The sequence below is a fragment of the Pagrus major genome, chromosome 17, assembly GCF_040436345.1.
Source record: "Pagrus major chromosome 17, Pma_NU_1.0".
Taxonomy (NCBI): Eukaryota; Metazoa; Chordata; class Actinopteri; order Spariformes; family Sparidae; genus Pagrus; species Pagrus major.
In genome coordinates, this window is record NC_133231.1 from 28,862,411 (window position 1) to 28,879,088 (window position 16,678).

Sequence of the window (16,678 nt, forward strand, 5' to 3'; positions counted from 1 at the left end):
TCAGCCTTCAAAATAATCTATTGGAAGCCAGTCCACAGTGGAAGGGTGTGTGTGTGTGTGTGTGTGTGTGTGTGTGTGTGTGTGTGTGTGTGTGATGGAGGGGTAAGTGTGGTGGGATGTCAGTCTACAAACACACACACAGTTCACACAACCAGTGTACATAAAGGTAAGAGTGAAAAAACAGCCAGCGTGGTGATTTAGGAACAGGTTGTACATCAACCACACAGGGACACGCACAGTCCTTGACTGCCAGGAGGCACACAGGGGCAGGAAATAGTACCTTTAACTGCACCTCCTCCTCCTCCTCCTCTACTCTTTACTGCATCCATCTGTCTGTCTATCTCTTCACACATCCGTCCATCCATCCATCTGTCCATCCAACCACCTATTCATCTTTTTTTTCCCCCATTGGGCCAGACAGTGTGGTACGCCGCTGTGTGATTGAAACACATGCAGCCAAACATCCGTTTTGATTTTATGACACAGGCTTAGAAAGAGAGGAGGAGGGAGAAGAAGAAGAAAAGGTTTATTAGTTTAAACTTTGGGTTTGATGACGACAACCCATTTCTGTGCATAAATCTCTGCTCTCTACACAGACTGAGAAAATGTCTGCAGATCAAATCATTTCAGTCAAGCAGTAACTGTCACTGCTTTTGTCACTTTTCTTTTCCCTTTTCCCTTCCTGGTTCTCTTATGTTTTACTAAACTAATGATAAAATACAGTCTTGACTTCTAAACCTGAAATGTCTTTCCTTGTTTTAAAGCTCTACAAATATGAAAAGAAAACTAGGATGTTGAACACAAAGAGCCTTACGAGTTTGAGCTGCAACCCACATTAACTTTTTCAGATAATGTCGGTTTCTTATCTAAAAGCATGGACACGTCTTGCACTGCACTCTGGCTCTCTGAATGAGTGACCAGACAAACATCCCGCGAGGGGAAAACTGCACTGATAATGTCAGATGAGAAGCTACATTCAGCAGCTAATTAGCTTCTCAACGGCATGAAAAAACCTGCCTGCAAATGTCAGGACGGGTCAGTTTGGATGCTGAATTTAGTGGATCCTTATTCTTCAGCATCACTGCTAACAAAACACTGGAAGTTACAGTCTGCAGCTCCAGTTTGTGTCTCATTGTGTCTCAGTGCTCCTGACAGCTCAGCTGTTGATCAATCATGTAAGTCAGGCTGAACGATCTGGAGGCTAAAGAGGCTAAGGGAGCATCCCAAACCTTTATTTTTGTCTTTTCATCCAGAAAATAATACTGACAACGCATTTAAAAAAAGAAAATCCCACTGAATAATTTCTGACAGCTAAAGAAGTCTTTGTGATTTCACTCACACACACACTACATCCGCCACCACAGGGTGTGGGTCAATATCTCAAGTATCAAATGGCTCCCTACCACGTCACAAGAATACATAAACTAAATGAAGTCGTATTTTTCTGACTGACTGTCTCCAGCTTTTCCACTGATTTCACGTTATTGATGTCAAATTTCACAGATACAGTAAATAATAACCTAAAAGGCCGATTATTTTGTCGCCAGGGTCCCTTAAAAAATCATGCAATTTTGAAGTTGGTGAGTTAAGTTCAACTTTATAAATGTTGTGAAATGCTGCCTCTGACAAGTTCTTAATTATTTGGGCGTTGTTTTAAATTCAGCAGACGTTAAACTTTCTGTGTGTAAATAACATGTCATGTCACGACACGTCTGATGGATTTAGAGCTGTCTGACTGTGGTCGGATCACTCAGGACGGATGGTAATACCCGGTGTGATCAGCCTAACAGAACTAATAACAGAGGTTATTAATTTTCATACGCGTAATTCATGTCAGGACCTCGAGAATAAACAAGATGGATACACGCTGTGGATCTCCAAGGGGACCGGCGGATAAGTAAAAACTGCTGCTCAGACATTCATCATGTTGATGTTGCCCTCTTGTCTAATTCTAGATTAGCTATTGATTATCAAGAGTGCGTCGTCCCAGCAGTGCACGCAGGTCCGGTTGACGTGCGCGGTGCTGAACAACTCACTCGAAGGAGATATGAAGATTATTGCTTCTGCTACACATTATTGGCTAAATAACAAATGTGTCCGCTGTGACTGTTGAGCGCGAGAACTAATAATGTCTTAATAGAAGCGTGTCCACCCCGTGTGCTTTCTGTGGCTGACCTCACCAATTATTACAACTTCGTCCAGAGAAGAATTAACAGCTGAAACCTCCTGCTGGAGTGTTTTTGATTACAAAAGCAAATCTGCACACTTCTGTCTCTTGGTGGTTCGTGTTTGGAGACGTCTATCTGAAAAGGGGGAATCAACAATGAATCTCATCGGGCAGAAAATTGCTGCTGCAACATTAAAGTTTAAAGTTTGCTGAAGTTCTGCATCCACCGGAACCAGTGATGTTGGAACAGGTGTTCAGCTCTCAGAGAAAAACTGCAAACGGAGCAGCTACGTTAACAAAAAGTTTAAGACAGTGAGCAGAGCAGCAACTGTTGGGGTTTGAGACATATTACATATGAAATGACGTTGTGAGTGTTATGTGGATGCACAGCGTGAGTTCGTGATTCACACTTTTGGTTTATAGCTGCAGTTGTTCTCTGCGCTTGAAGCTCGTCCAAGTTAATCCAAAGTTCCCTCACTAAAGACCCCTGAATGAACCTGTGTAATGCAAACAGCTGTCGGCAACAGCGACTCAGTAAAGTGGGAATGTAGATACTTTGCTGTCAGACACCATTTCAGACTTTATTTGGGCTTCACTCACTGAACCGTATAAACTCACGAACGTGTTGTGCTGTTCTGCCGTCGGTGCACTTTTGTTATTGTTCCCAATATGAACACGAATGTAAACAAATACTGTGTCAAAACAAACTACAGTAACAGCCACGAGGCAGAGGCGCTAGTACAGTTCTCTGAAATATGTTAAATTATAGAAATCAAACTCCGTGCGGACTACTTGAGTCATAACACTAAGAGCAGACAGTATCTTATAATATAGCAATGCTTCAGAGCACTACATTAGGGCGAACGAGTGCGACTGGCAATTTTTGAGAATGCACTTAAAGGAAACGAGAGACAAACACACACAGTGGTGAAGCAGCTTTTACTGATTTCAATGTCAACATTCGTTCAGCGCTGATGGCTGTAATGATGGTGTGGTGCTATCTGTATGCTCTCCCCTATAATAATAAGGAGAAAGTGGCTGTTATTATCATCTGTGTGTGTGTGTGGGTGTGTGTGTGTGTGTGAGACCTACTTGAAGCCAGGTGAGACGGTGGCACAGCTGCCTGACTTGAGCCACATGCAGTACGGGTCCCGTGAAGACAGACAGCTTCTGCACAACAGACAGAGACAGACACAAAGATGGTCAGTGACCAAACTCACAACACCCATCACAGTCTCTCAACTCTGCGTGATCACAGGTGGAGGGATGACCTTAACTGTAGGTTCTGAACGTTCCCAGAGCCAAACTCAAAAGTAGAGGTGACCGAGCATTTCCAGTGGCTGCTCCCAAACTCCTAAACAGTTTGCCTCTGCAAATAAAAACAGCTCGGGCTGCCGAAACTTTCAAGTCATTGCTAAAAACCTACCTTTTCTCACTGGCTTTTAATTCAAGTTAGACCTGGACACCTTGCCTCCACATGCTGTTGTTTTGTGTGCCCTGTTTGTTTGATGTTTTATTTGTGTGTTGTTGATTCTTGAACCTGTGAAGCACTTTGGTTGTTTTTTAAATGTGCTGTAGAAATAAACTTGACCTTGACCTAGCACAGTATGAACCCTGTGCCCCATAAGGATGAACGATCTGGAAAAATAAATATTTTGACTGATACTGCACTTGAGAAATGAAAAATATTTTTAAATGACCATGGTTTGATTTTGTCGTGATGATCTGTATCAAACAAAGATATTTTCTTGAAGGTCCAATTTGTAAGAAAGCTGAATTTTGAGTCTCATTCCCAACAACACTTCGTCAGCTGCCATCCCAAAGCCTCAGTGTTTGATGAGTTCTTACAAATTCTTACAAAAAACATGGACGATTAAGTCTGCAGAATGCAATTTGTACTCCCGCAGATTGTTTGCACATATTTTGCCTTTGACAAACTGCACTACTACATATTGAAATTTCAATGAAATTCTGATTTTTATTGAGCCCAGGCGTACCATGATACAGAGACAGAGGAGTCAAACAATCAACCAAGACAAAAGCATTAGAAACACATTAAATTGAAGATGAAATTGCTTCATTTTCATTAAATAGTTATCATTTACCAACTGACAAAACAAAAGAGCAATTATTGTGAGCACTAAATCACAGCACAAAGCTTTACATCTTTACTGGGACTCTTAATTCAACTCCCATATCTTCTTTTTTATGCAAATACACATTGTTTACAAGGTCTGCTGGTATTTAAATACACTATCTGAATCTGTTTATGGACTGGGTGAGAATGCATGGCAGGCGCTGTGCATTATAGTATCAGCATGTGCTTTTCTGTATGAATAAAATGTGTAATCATCCATGTTTGCTTACAGTGAGTGACTGAAAAAAACATCCCAACATTACTGCGTTCTCCATATCAGAGAAGACAGACGGGAATCAGATGAGCTTTTGATTAGTCGGACTGAGGACGTGTTGTTGTTTTTCTCGCTGGGCTGAAGGGAGATGGTTTTTGTTCTCTTCTGCATCTCTTACACGCTTTAAAGTACCGATCCATAATTGTTTTGACCGTGTAAATTGGTATCTACTCCCACATAATTGGAAGAGTTTAAGTAAATTCTGCACTTTGTGTTTCTCAACTGATCGTAATTGTGAAGAAAAAAGGGCCGATTTTCTCGTGTTTTCCGAAAATTGATTTAAAACAAACCCTCAACGGCGTCAGATAAATTTAAGAATAATTTAGAACTAAATCCTTTGTTTTTTGTGAGTAAATTAAATGTCAAATCACTTTATAAAACACAATGTCAACAAATTCTGCTCTTTTGTAGAAACAATGGCTCGTTTCTAACCTCTGCTGTCAGTCACTCTGCCTCTTGTTTGACTTTAAATTTGTAGTTTTTTTAATCCTGAACTCTGGAACGAGTTATGTCATCGTGTTTTAGTCTCTATCCTGCTGCTGCATAATTGCAAAAACAACGGCGGGTGTCAGTCAGAGATTAAACATTACTCTCCTCAGGTCTGTGGCGTTCACCCAGCAGCACCAACATAATGAGCATAAAGCACACATTGAACAAAAGACTAACCAACAAACAACAATGTTTACCTGCTGCCAATCTACAGTCGCTTTAGAGATGTATTTATCCTGTTAGGCTGAATAACGTCATCAGAGGTAAAAAAAAAGTAAGCAAACAATAAAAACGTCTGCAGGCCGCTGCCGGGCGCAGCGTCGTGTCACGCCGAAAACCTTTTACGGCAGTCAAGGAACGAGTTTTAATGAGTTTTAATGAGGACTCCTGTGACCCTCCCTTTTTAAATATCTAAAATTATTGTAACTATCTAAAAATGAGCTTGCAAGTGTTTCACCACCTTCACCCTCAGTCTGTAAACACTGTGGAGAATTCCCACTGAGAGCACATCAGTGTGTCACTCCAGCAGAACAGAGAGGCATCAACATAGAAGCTATTCCTGATACCACGCCTGCAGCTGGGAATATAAATGCATGCAAAGTATTACGCACACGCTGGAGGAGAATACTTGCATACATATGTTGTTGTTTTTTTTGACAAGATAAACAATAATACCTCCCGCTGACACCCGATCAGGGGATGCCACAGAGGCCTATAACCAGTTCAGATGAATTAACAAAGAGTGCACAGAATAAAAAGAAGCACATCCTGCAAAATGGGAAAAAAATACATGTTTGTCGCTGTCAGTCAAATCAACCCAGAACAGTGTTTTCTGTTCTGACGCCCTTCAGCAGGACAACATTTGTTATTGCTTCCAAAAAATGTGATTTTTGTGTAAAAATCATATTTCCAATTCTACTCCCATCCTCATTGTCAAGGTTCAAATCATGACCCTCATTCGTCATTAGTTGTTGATGTCGGCTGCATTTACGCAAACAGATGTGGACCGACATTTCCATTACGGGGTCGTCAGCCTGGTAGTGATTTCTCTTGCCTTACTGTGGCAATCCTGATATTATCACAATGCCATTTGCCATTTATCCACTGGAGATAGAAAAGCATGGACGCTTGTAGCTCTTTCACAACTTTAAGCTATCAATCATGTAATCAAATAGGGGCCATGGAGCCCGAACACCTCGCCCAACCGCTCTATGCCAACAAGAACAGGACACCCTAGATGTGAGCGTCCAAAACGGAGGTGAAGGGGTGTATCGCTGTCCTCCTTCCTAATGTGGACTTTGAGGCTCTACAACAACATCACAGTCCTTCGGCTTCTCCTCAGACAACAGCTATGAATCATTTGCATTGTCAAATAGACATAAAACATACAGAGGCCGCTGTAGGCTTTTTCACAAACAATTGATGCTGCTGTTTTTTTTAAGAGGACCGTCTCTATAATAATGCAAATGCCCTGCAGTTTATACAGACTTAGCGAAGCTCAGAAAGTTGTTTTTTTTTGTCGAGACTGTCGAGAGGTGTTTATTCAGCTCAACAGTGGCTTTGTGCTTCATAATGAAGAGAGGCGTCTTTAGGGCTGTGTTGATGAGGAATGTATTTATGACAAACTCCATAATTGTCACTAGAATAAGTGAATCGGCTTTATAATTATAAGTGTCATAAAAAACAAACTCGACTTTTGTTATACTTTGGTGCGTTGGGTACTTACAGTAACCCAAAAGTTTCCAACAAACCCAGAAAAATAAGTAATTTTGACCAGCAAGAAAAACGAAGACAACAATAAGTGGCAGCGTGGCAGCGCTCTCGTACTGTTGATCCGATTGGTTGAAGTTAGCCCGTCATAGACAGAGGGTTTCGACCAATCACCTGCCAAGTAGTTTTTGAAACAGTCTCAGAATATAATGTGCAACAAACCATCTGGCTGGTTTCAGTTTCCTGATTTGTGCCTCGACTGTTTAATCCTGCAGAATTCTGTCACACAGCACAAACCGCAAGTTCACGTAAAAAGATACTTAATGGATATTTACTCCACAACAATAACAACAAAGCGTTTTAAACTGACCACCGAGTTGAATCGATGCTGCCAAGAGTCTATTAAAAACTAAACATTGTGAGCTCTGGTTGTTTTTTTGTTCTCAAGCTTAAATTTCTGTTGTAGCGCTGAGTGGAACATATAAACATCAGAGTCAAATACAAACTTTCTTTTCGTCAGTAAGAACGACTTTTGGTCCCAAAAATAAAAAACCATTACACTTCAAAACTATACTTCTCTCTCTTCACCAAAGACTGACAGATGAGCTCTGGGCACCGAGGTCCTCAAATGAGTCTCGACCCGCGTGTGGCTGCCAATATGTGACTCTGCAGAGTGCAGCTTTAATGAATTATTCATGCACTTGCCATAAGGTATATACGCGCCCTATTCTGCCTCTCTTTTCCTCTCCATCACAGCATTCCTCTACAGTTACATGACAAGAATGGACCTCAGCACTGAATCACTGTGGGAAAACAGGCCAGTCGTGTCCAGCTGTGGTTTCGGTCAGAAGTGAAGTGCTCTTCGTCTGCCGTTGTTCTCAGATTTGCAGTTTATATACAACATGCTTTCGTGTGCGTCCCTCATCTCTCTTTAAAAACTTTAGACTTGTCTTCCGCCTTTGTGCTCGTATTCTGTCATGCTATGATGAACTGATAGGTGTGTACGTTTGCCTGCAGCCACAGTGCGTAAGGAACATCCATTAGCCGCCGAGAGGAGAAGGGATTTATCCAGCTTCTGAGGCTGCGGCTCATAACTTCCAGCTGTCATTTAGCCAATATCCTGGGAGTAACAGTCCTGACTTATTGGAGAGGGTTTCAGCTAATGTGACGCTGCTGCTGAACTACAAGCTACCCCAAGAAAATATGAAATAAACTGCTTCACTTTAATGTCAGTGGATCATCATCATCATTCATTTTCCAGAAAATGTAAAGAATGCATCTTTTGTCAGTCAAATTTATAAAATGGGCAAAGATTAAAAAAGGTAAACAGAATATTCAAAATCAATCACATCAAAATGTTTAAAAGCTACGCTGGTCCACATTCTCACAATAATGGCTCTACAATTGTAAGAGTTATTTTTTATTCTGCCATTATTCTTTTCTTATGTCCATAGCAACCACCATAGCAACAACAGAAAATGTTGCATTTTAACAATTTCTCTGGCAAAACCTGAATGAATCTTCATAATAACAAACAAACTTCAGATCAAACACATCCACTGAACAAAATATCATCAAACTGTGCTTTAAATGCAGAAACTATCTTACAATTTTGCATTTTCCACTGATAATTGTCAGAATAAAGGGTTAGAGCCATTTTGTGAATCTACTACTTTTTGCGGACCAATGTAGCTATTACAGATTTTGATGTGAGCCTGGGTTGGGTTTTACCTCAGAACAAAGTTGTCTGGGACCGTCCTCCCAAGAAAAAAACTATATCAGTCATTTCAGCAAATATCCAATACAACATTGGTTTACATTCGAATGCCAAAGCCCTCTAGTGGCCGTAGGAATTATGACTCTTGTCTGTCAGAAGCAAAAGTAGAAAATAATGTGACACTGTTGTAGAAGTCTGCAGGAGCTCAGGGTGGATGGACGGGTCAACAAAACGTGACGTGGGAGATCGATGTTCACTTCCCGTTTTCCTACCGACAGTCAACATCGGTCTCTATTAACAACTACAAGATCTTTGCCTAACCTTGAGTAAGTGGACATTTTGCACAACTTTATCACAACTGTAAGAAATGATGGCCACAACTGCCAAAGAGAAAAGCTGTAATAGACCAGAATGTTGCATAGATTCCTTAAATCTTCAGTCTCAACAGTACTTTATGGTTGACAGTAAAAATAATATACTTTTTTTCCCTCTTCAGAGTCACTTAGTTAATATAAAAAAGGAAATATCCAGTGGAGTTGAAAATCCCTGGATCTACTGATTTTAAGGGTTTCGGGCCCCTTCTGCCCTTTTATTGTATTTTTTATTAAAACTCCCATTTCATACAGTTCCTGCCCGCTGTTCAAAACAGAGCGTTTTTTGAAACCTAATATTGGCAGCAGGGCCTCGAGTGAAAAAAGAAACCTGACGATGCAGAGAGGGAGGATGAAGGACAGAGAGAGAGAGAAGCCATGAGTGAGAGAAATGCAGAGGCTGAGAGAAAACAGAGAGATGGGCTAAATCTCTTCTGGAGGGAGACAGATTCATTGGTGTGGTAAAGGAGGATATGGCAGCTGAAACCTGACCTCCTGGCCAGTGCTGATGAGGCTTACGGGGCCCCTAATCCCAGGATGAGGTGTGCTGTAGCTCTAGTCTCTAAAAAGGATCCAGGGATGAAGCCGGCACATAAGCTTTTCCCCCTCCTCTTTCCTCCAGCTTCAGGGAAAAAAAAACATGGCGGCCACCATCGCTGGCTCCCAGCCAATCAGCTGGATCCAATTTATGAGTAAACGATTGTTGAGAGCTTCTCCAGGCCTTTGCAATGAGGGGTTAGCATGCTATGGGGGCACATGTATTCCCTTGGCGGAGCTGAGGAGAGAAATCCTTCCTCTGGTTCGAAAGGGGGTTGAGGAAAAAGAAGGGGGGAGATGCATGGGGGCCAACATTCCTCAAAGCCCCAAAAATAGATTCTGAAGCTGGGGAGCGAGAACATTTACTGGGGCTAAAACATCGCCTGACAAAACAAAAGGCTGCAGACAGCGAGAGACGCTTGAAGGCTCTGCTGCGCTCAGCTCATAAACTCGTTCTAAAAGCAATGTCAGCGTCTTGACAGCAGCACTTTCAAGGTACCATTTACAGAATTTACTCCAGACAGTGATCGATGGCAACCGTGTTTATAGGTGATAAGTTGTTGATTATACTGAAAATAATTGTTTTACCATCTATCTCTCTATCTCTTTCAGTTTGAGGTAATTTATTATCTATTTGGTGTGAAAAATGTCAGAAAATAGCGAAAAAATGACCAAAGTGACATCTTTATATGTTTGTTTTGTCTAATCAACAGTCTCGAAGCCAAACATATTTAACTTTACAAGCATTATGTTTACATAAATGTATCTTCACACTGGACAAAAAGCCCAGTAACACCCTCTAACATCTGGCTTCAGTGGGAAAAGGTACAATCTGCATTCATTCCCAGGTTAATTGACTCTGTAGTCTCGGTGGTTTATTCAGCTCCAGCTCCCATCGACTTTGATGGAAACTCGTGTTATTTTCCCTTTAAATTCAATTTAAATGATATACACTATTACTATACTATATCACTATTAGAGCAGAGTTGTCTCCGTCTAAAGGCAGACTAAACTGAATAATCATAATAATATAATAATCATTATAATAAATAATACCTTGCTTTCCATTATTCAACACTATTTGTGAAATTCAGGCACATTTTTACTGTATTGAAAAGGAGAAAAGTCGACAATAGTTTCAAAATAAGGCCGACGGAGGGGATTACTGACACAAATGTACAGTAACCAGGTTATGGTGCATGTTTATGCTTAAATTCTCATGTTTGAGAACAAGCGAGCAGCAAGTTTGGGGCAAATATACTTGCTATTTCAAATATTACCAACTCTGTTGAATCCAGAGCTCACCAGTAAAGATACCAACTGTAAAAAAAAAACCCCAAGGACATTTATTCTATTCTCAAAACACACACTGAAATGGCCTCTACCTGTTGCAGCTGTATGAGAGCATGGGATCATCACATACGCTCAAACGCTAAGCTGAGGCAGGAATCAGATCAGAATCAGCTTATAGAAATGTACAACCTCGCCTCCAACCGCAGCGTCTCTCACATGACAGCCACAGCAGACTTCCCCCTGCTGCTCAGTTTAATCTTACTCTCACTTACCTGCCAACACCACAAATAACCTCAGAGTGCTTTTTGGGGAAAAGTGGAGCCCCAACCAACTCCATGAACCACGCAGATAATAGCATAAAATCTGCTATTTGGTACAGGCTTTTGTCCAAAAGCCTCTGACAGCATCATGAGTGGCCACATTTCTTCAATTGGTAGGTGTAGAGGAAATTGATCCTGCTGTACTTGAGTTACCTGGCAGTGTTATAGTGCCATTTCTTCCCGGTACACAGGAGGGAAATCTACATTAATGGGAGGCTGCAGCACTGAGTGTGGTCTCACTCGGGCTTCTGGCTGAATGTGAGTTCCAAGATTTTTTGACTTGTTTTGTTTCTGTGACCTCCGACTCATTTTTCTGCCTTTTCCATTTGTCCATTATTTTGTTCTCCAGTATCCTGCAGGTAAATCCATATGAACAGGACACTTTTTAAACTTGATAAAATAAATGCACTTTTTGAGCCAACTCTAGTCTTAAAACTCCATCTGATCCATTTTCAGGAGTTTTGTCTCCGTTTTGTAAGCGTTGCTTTGGGCTTTTCCTACAATATATAATTATATTATTTGATTTTATGTGAATTTTATGTTAATTAGTAGTATGAATAGATAAGGGACTGACTGCTCTCTTTGCAGCAACACATCCAAAACTTTTAATAACAAAATAATGTTAAACAGGAACTTTTAAATTAGACTTTCAGTAAATGCAATACAATGAAATATTAAATGCAGCTGGTCTGTCACCACTTCCCTTCCCTCTAAACTGAGAAATAAAACTGCAATACATTAAAATGCAGTCGGAGCAGGTGAAGAATCACACAGCTGTTCATTACTGCAAGTATCTCTTATGATGGCAAATATTGCGATATTTGATCAAATCTAATATCTTCATGAAATAGAAGAGAGACATTTCCCTGGATGGTAACTTATGATTATGTTAATTCTTGATAAATCTTATGAGAAGTTTTATTAATATTGTCATTTTAATCTATAAATTGTCAGTAAATGAAGAAAAATCTTCCATCTCAAGCACCCAGAGCTTTGGAGCTGACGCTTATCTGGGTCCAGGTTGCAGCGGCAGCGAGTTAGGGCTGAATCCAAATGTCCGGACGTCACTGCTCTTGCAGACTTTACGGGCGCGTTCCCAGAATTTCTGAGTTCTGAGTGCTGTCCAAAACCCCGCTATTCATCCAGTCCACAAGTAGCCTCAAGCAGACTTTCAGAGAGTCCTCATGGGGTGTGGACTTTACTGATTTAATTGCAATATGGACATGACGTGGTAGTTTTTCTCTCCAATTGTCAACTAAAAAAATATTTCTTTAAAATGTCACTTGAATCACGTTGCACTCAGAATTCATTTTAACATTGTAGTGTTTAAGCCCATCTAAAACTGCTCACATAGCTGCCTCACACCCTCGTAGACGTGTCACAGTCACAGTATGTAAGACTGAAGTCTGCAACAGCTTATTCTGCTGCAGTCCTGACACTGAATATTTGGATTCAGCCTATGTGAGGTAACTGAGACGTCCTCCAGCTCCTCCTGACAAATCCTGAGATGTTCCCAGGCCATATGGTGGGTGAAACACCGCCAATGTGTTTTGGTCTGCCCTGGGGTCTCCAGCATCCAGGAGGAAGTCTAAACCATCGACACAGACTCCTTTCTACAGGAATTAGACGTGTTTCTACTTGGTCATCCTCCCCAACTCCCTTAACACGGCTCATGAGCACTCATGACCTCCTACCTGAACGCTGCCACTTTAAGGCAGTGACTCACTCTCAACCTGGGAGGAGCAATCCACTGTTTTCTGGCAGACTTAGAGGTGTTCAGTTGCTAATCAAGTAATTGGTCAATCAACTAATTGTTAATTGTGAACCCCTCACTGTGGCAGACAAAAAAAAAGCTTGGCTCTACAGGTGACTCACTTCTTGCAGGTGCTGTAGTCGGAGCAGCGGCTCAGCGGCACTCGGATCACACAGCTGGAGAATGCCACAAACAACGCGTGGTGATCCCGATCCAACTCGAGTCCCAGCACCCGCCTGTCCTCCCCCTGCACGTTGCATCTAGGAGCACAGATAAAAACCCCAACTGTCAAGATCAGACGTTTTCGATTTCATTTCATTTTTAAATCAGCGCCGCAGACGACTGGCACAGTATGAAAATTATACAGAAAGCCGGCTGTGAATCGAACTCCGTGCAGATAGGCTTCACAAGGCGTGCAGTCAGAAAACAAAAGAAGACATGGAAAAAAATGCATCCCCTCTAGCAGAATGATGCAAAGTGTTACAATAGATCAAGGCACAACACAGGGAGCAGGAGAGAAAGAAAGATACCAAGTAAAGGACAAAGACAGTAAGAAACAGAATACAATTAAGGAAAAACATGAACACAACACGTATAAAACAATGTGTGGATAAAAAAAGACAGATGGTCTGACTTGTTGGGGTTGTAGACGTCGATGTCCTCCAGGAGTTGAGTGTTGAAGGATGCGTTCGCTCCCTCGGTGCTGGCCAGGATTTTCAGCACGTGGCCGTTGTCTGAGCCCAGAAAAACCACTGTGTAGTTCTTATACGGCCCCGCAGACGTGTCCACCGCTATCTGGGTCAACTTGAATCTGCATGAAAACAAGGAAAAACACTATTATTAATGCAACGTATTCAAATATCCGTGGGAAAAGATGCACTATCACCACACACGCTGACTCAAAGTAACCCAAGATCTTCTAAACCAAAGCTGTCACTTCACACTGACGTAAATTAGCAGCAGCTAACAAAGCCAAATGTGCTGGTTAGCATCTCAACATTGTTGTTTTGTCAAAGTCGATTTCCCATGGTAAACAAAACAAACAGTGGGCGAACACTGAGCTCATTGTATAAAGCATCAGCGTGCAATCAATCACTTCATCTACCAGCCCACCGTTCCCTTCCTCTATCGCCTACATCCTTTAATCCCTTCATCCTATTAATTTATCTACCCATCTATCAGTCCACCCACACCGATCCGATCGATCCATCCTTCCTGTTGGTTAGCAACTTTCTTCAACACACACTGCAGTCCTCTTTCCCAGCCCTGGTTTTCCCATTTTTCGTTTGTATTTCTGAGGAAATTCAGTGAACTGCTGCTTTATTTGGAGCACCACCCTGCTTCATATTCATCCAGCTCCACAGTCACACCTGGGAGCTGCCCAGTATCACCACCGCTGTCTCCACTGGAGCAGTTGAGGATTAAGAGCCGTGCTGAAGGGCACCTTGAGTCCAGTTGCTTGTTGTCAGAGGGATAAGCTTTGCTCATTCATTTATCTGCCTGCTTTTTTCCCTCTCCGGCCCTGGGATTTAAGCAAACAATCTTCCACTAATAAACGCAGTAATTTTTGTTGGCATCACATCCGTTCTTTATTCTTCTGTAAAGGACACCAGCGGCTGCTCCTCCGTCCTCACTTTTCCCTCAGTCCCTCCCAGATGGTCCAAAGGAGGGCTGGTGTGTTTACCCGCATCGGCTTGACTGGCACGTCCCCGCAATGACTCGGTAGTATTGCGTGATGCGCTTCTGGTTAGATTTCATTTATCTAGCTGCTCTCCAGGGAGAGACGAGGCAGATGTGATGTTTTTGGGGCCAGATGCGAAGCGGCACATGTTTCCCCAGTGTGGAGCCGCTGCAGTGTCTGGCTGGCTGTCAGCCTGGCTCTGCTTCAGGAGGCATGGAGGAGGCTCCTGTATACTGTCGGTGTGTGTGTGTGTGTGTGTGTGTGTGTGTGTGTCTAAGGCTGAATCTGTGATGTGTGTATCTGCAGTGTGTATTTCCGTGTCTGAGGTTTAAGCAGTGCTGACCGAAACACTTGTGACACTTATCAACAATTCAACATCCGCCCCATCGTCATCAGATACCAGTGGATGCTCAAATGTCACACACACACACACACACACACACACACACACACACACACACACACACACACACACACACACACACACACACACACACACAGGTCAGCACTCGAGGAAGACCCCCCGTTTCACACGGCTCGTCATTGGTGTGGGCTGAGAGCGGCCGCAGAACAAATCCGATGGGTTTTTAATGAGGGACAAGGTTGTGTGTTCCACCTGAGCTCACTCATCGATACCAATCACAGCCGCAGGAGTGGAAACACAGCCGGTACATAATGTTGGTATTGAAAATAGAAAATAAAACCTGCATAGTAACCACTAAAGAAAAGACCCTGGCCTGTTTCATAACTGCAGTCTGAACAGCAACTGTGACATCCAACTAATGATTATATTTTCTATTTCATTTAACCAGAACGTCCTCAGTGGAGTCGACTGAGCATTCGAACAAGATCTCTGCTAATATTTCATTGATTTACGTTGTGTAACGTGACATGTTTACTAGTTTACATCAGTAACGTGGAAAACTGAAGCCGAACAGATTCCTGATAATGAACGAACAAATGTTGATCTTTTCTAACTCAGAAGTGGATGTGAAAATACTTTAGGAGCTGGATGAATGAAGTGATTAAGCTTCTCCAAAGTGAGAATTCACAGCCTTTCTCTGTTTACATCATCATCATCATCATCATCACATAGTCCCAGATTTCAAGATGACGGCTTCATTCTGCTTGTTTATCAAACACAGAAAATCTGGAAGCTGGACTCTGAGTGTTTGTTTGGTAAATGTGCTTGTTAAAAGTGACCCACATACAGTACGGAGCTGAAACATTCAACAGAAACAGTATAAACTCTTTCCTCATTGACCTTGATTTTGAGGATGCTGGGAGGTGCTGGCGTCCTCTTGATGGACTCTTCCCTCAGTGTTTGACTATTAAAATGTTCCCCATTGAAGCTCTAAGTACCGAAACACTAGCTGGTAATATAATGAGTACAGGTGACCTTGAATGTGCTGGATCTCTCTGGTTTCCCTCTAAGTCACAAGCTTTTTCACGCAGACTTTATGACTTTTTTGGCAGCACTGTTAACAAAATCCGTTAAACAAATGTCATACCTGCTGGTGGTGCGGGTGAAGTAGGGTCTGTCGTTGACTGAGGGAACCGACTCGTCCATGAGCGGGTACGACTTGATGAAAGTCAAGGTTTCGTCAGGAAAGGTGGTGGATGACTTGAAGGAAGCGGCTGAGCCCTCACCGGCGCAGCATCCCGGTCTGTACAGCAGCAGCAGCACAGAAAATAAATATGAGGAGTGAATTCAGTTCTGCGGGCACAGATGTAAAAACACTGGCAGCTGTTTGTTGTTGGGGACAAGCAGGAGGGGAAAACAGGTGTCTTGTGTGACTGCTTGTTTTTTGTTCAGAGATGTCTGTGCAGAACAATAACAGCAGCAGCTGCAAAGCTCCGCTGTCAGAGGCAGAGAAAAAAATGTTGTTGGAAAGTGACAGTTTGCTATTTAAAGATGGCTCTCTTACCTTGGATTTGGGACCTGCTCCTCTGGAACAGGTGTCCAGGCTGACTCACTGTTCCTCTGCTCTTTGAATTTGCCACTGAAGGCCTTCTCTATGTCGTCCATGTAGAAAGCACAGACGGCTGAGCCGGTGATGCTGTTGAAGGGGCCACAAAGAAAAGACGACGTTACAAAGAGCGAGACAAAGGTCAGGGAATCAGCCCCGTGAGCCGCTCTGACACAGCCTCTGTGTTTTTAATGAGGAGAATACAGCACATGACGGGCTGTCACATGAAAACATGACTGATCCTGTGAGTGTTGGCCTG

General features: G+C 42.4%; 1 protein-coding gene across 3 annotated transcripts in view; it reads right to left on the reverse strand.

Annotated features, from left to right (window-relative positions):
* Positions 1–16,678, reverse strand: part of sema6cb (semaphorin 6Cb) — a 170,650-nt gene that overhangs the window by 32,137 nt on the left and 121,835 nt on the right. For all 3 annotated transcript variants that reach the window (XM_073485695.1, XM_073485694.1, XM_073485693.1), the window contains exons 13-17: positions 16,378–16,509; positions 15,961–16,116; positions 13,403–13,579; positions 12,891–13,028; positions 3,260–3,337 (exon numbers count right to left, since the gene is read on the reverse strand). In XM_073485695.1, the coding sequence (XP_073341796.1) occupies positions 3,260–3,337; positions 12,891–13,028; positions 13,403–13,579; positions 15,961–16,116; positions 16,378–16,509 (681 nt within the window). The remainder of the gene's footprint in view (positions 1–3,259; positions 3,338–12,890; positions 13,029–13,402; positions 13,580–15,960; positions 16,117–16,377; positions 16,510–16,678) is intronic.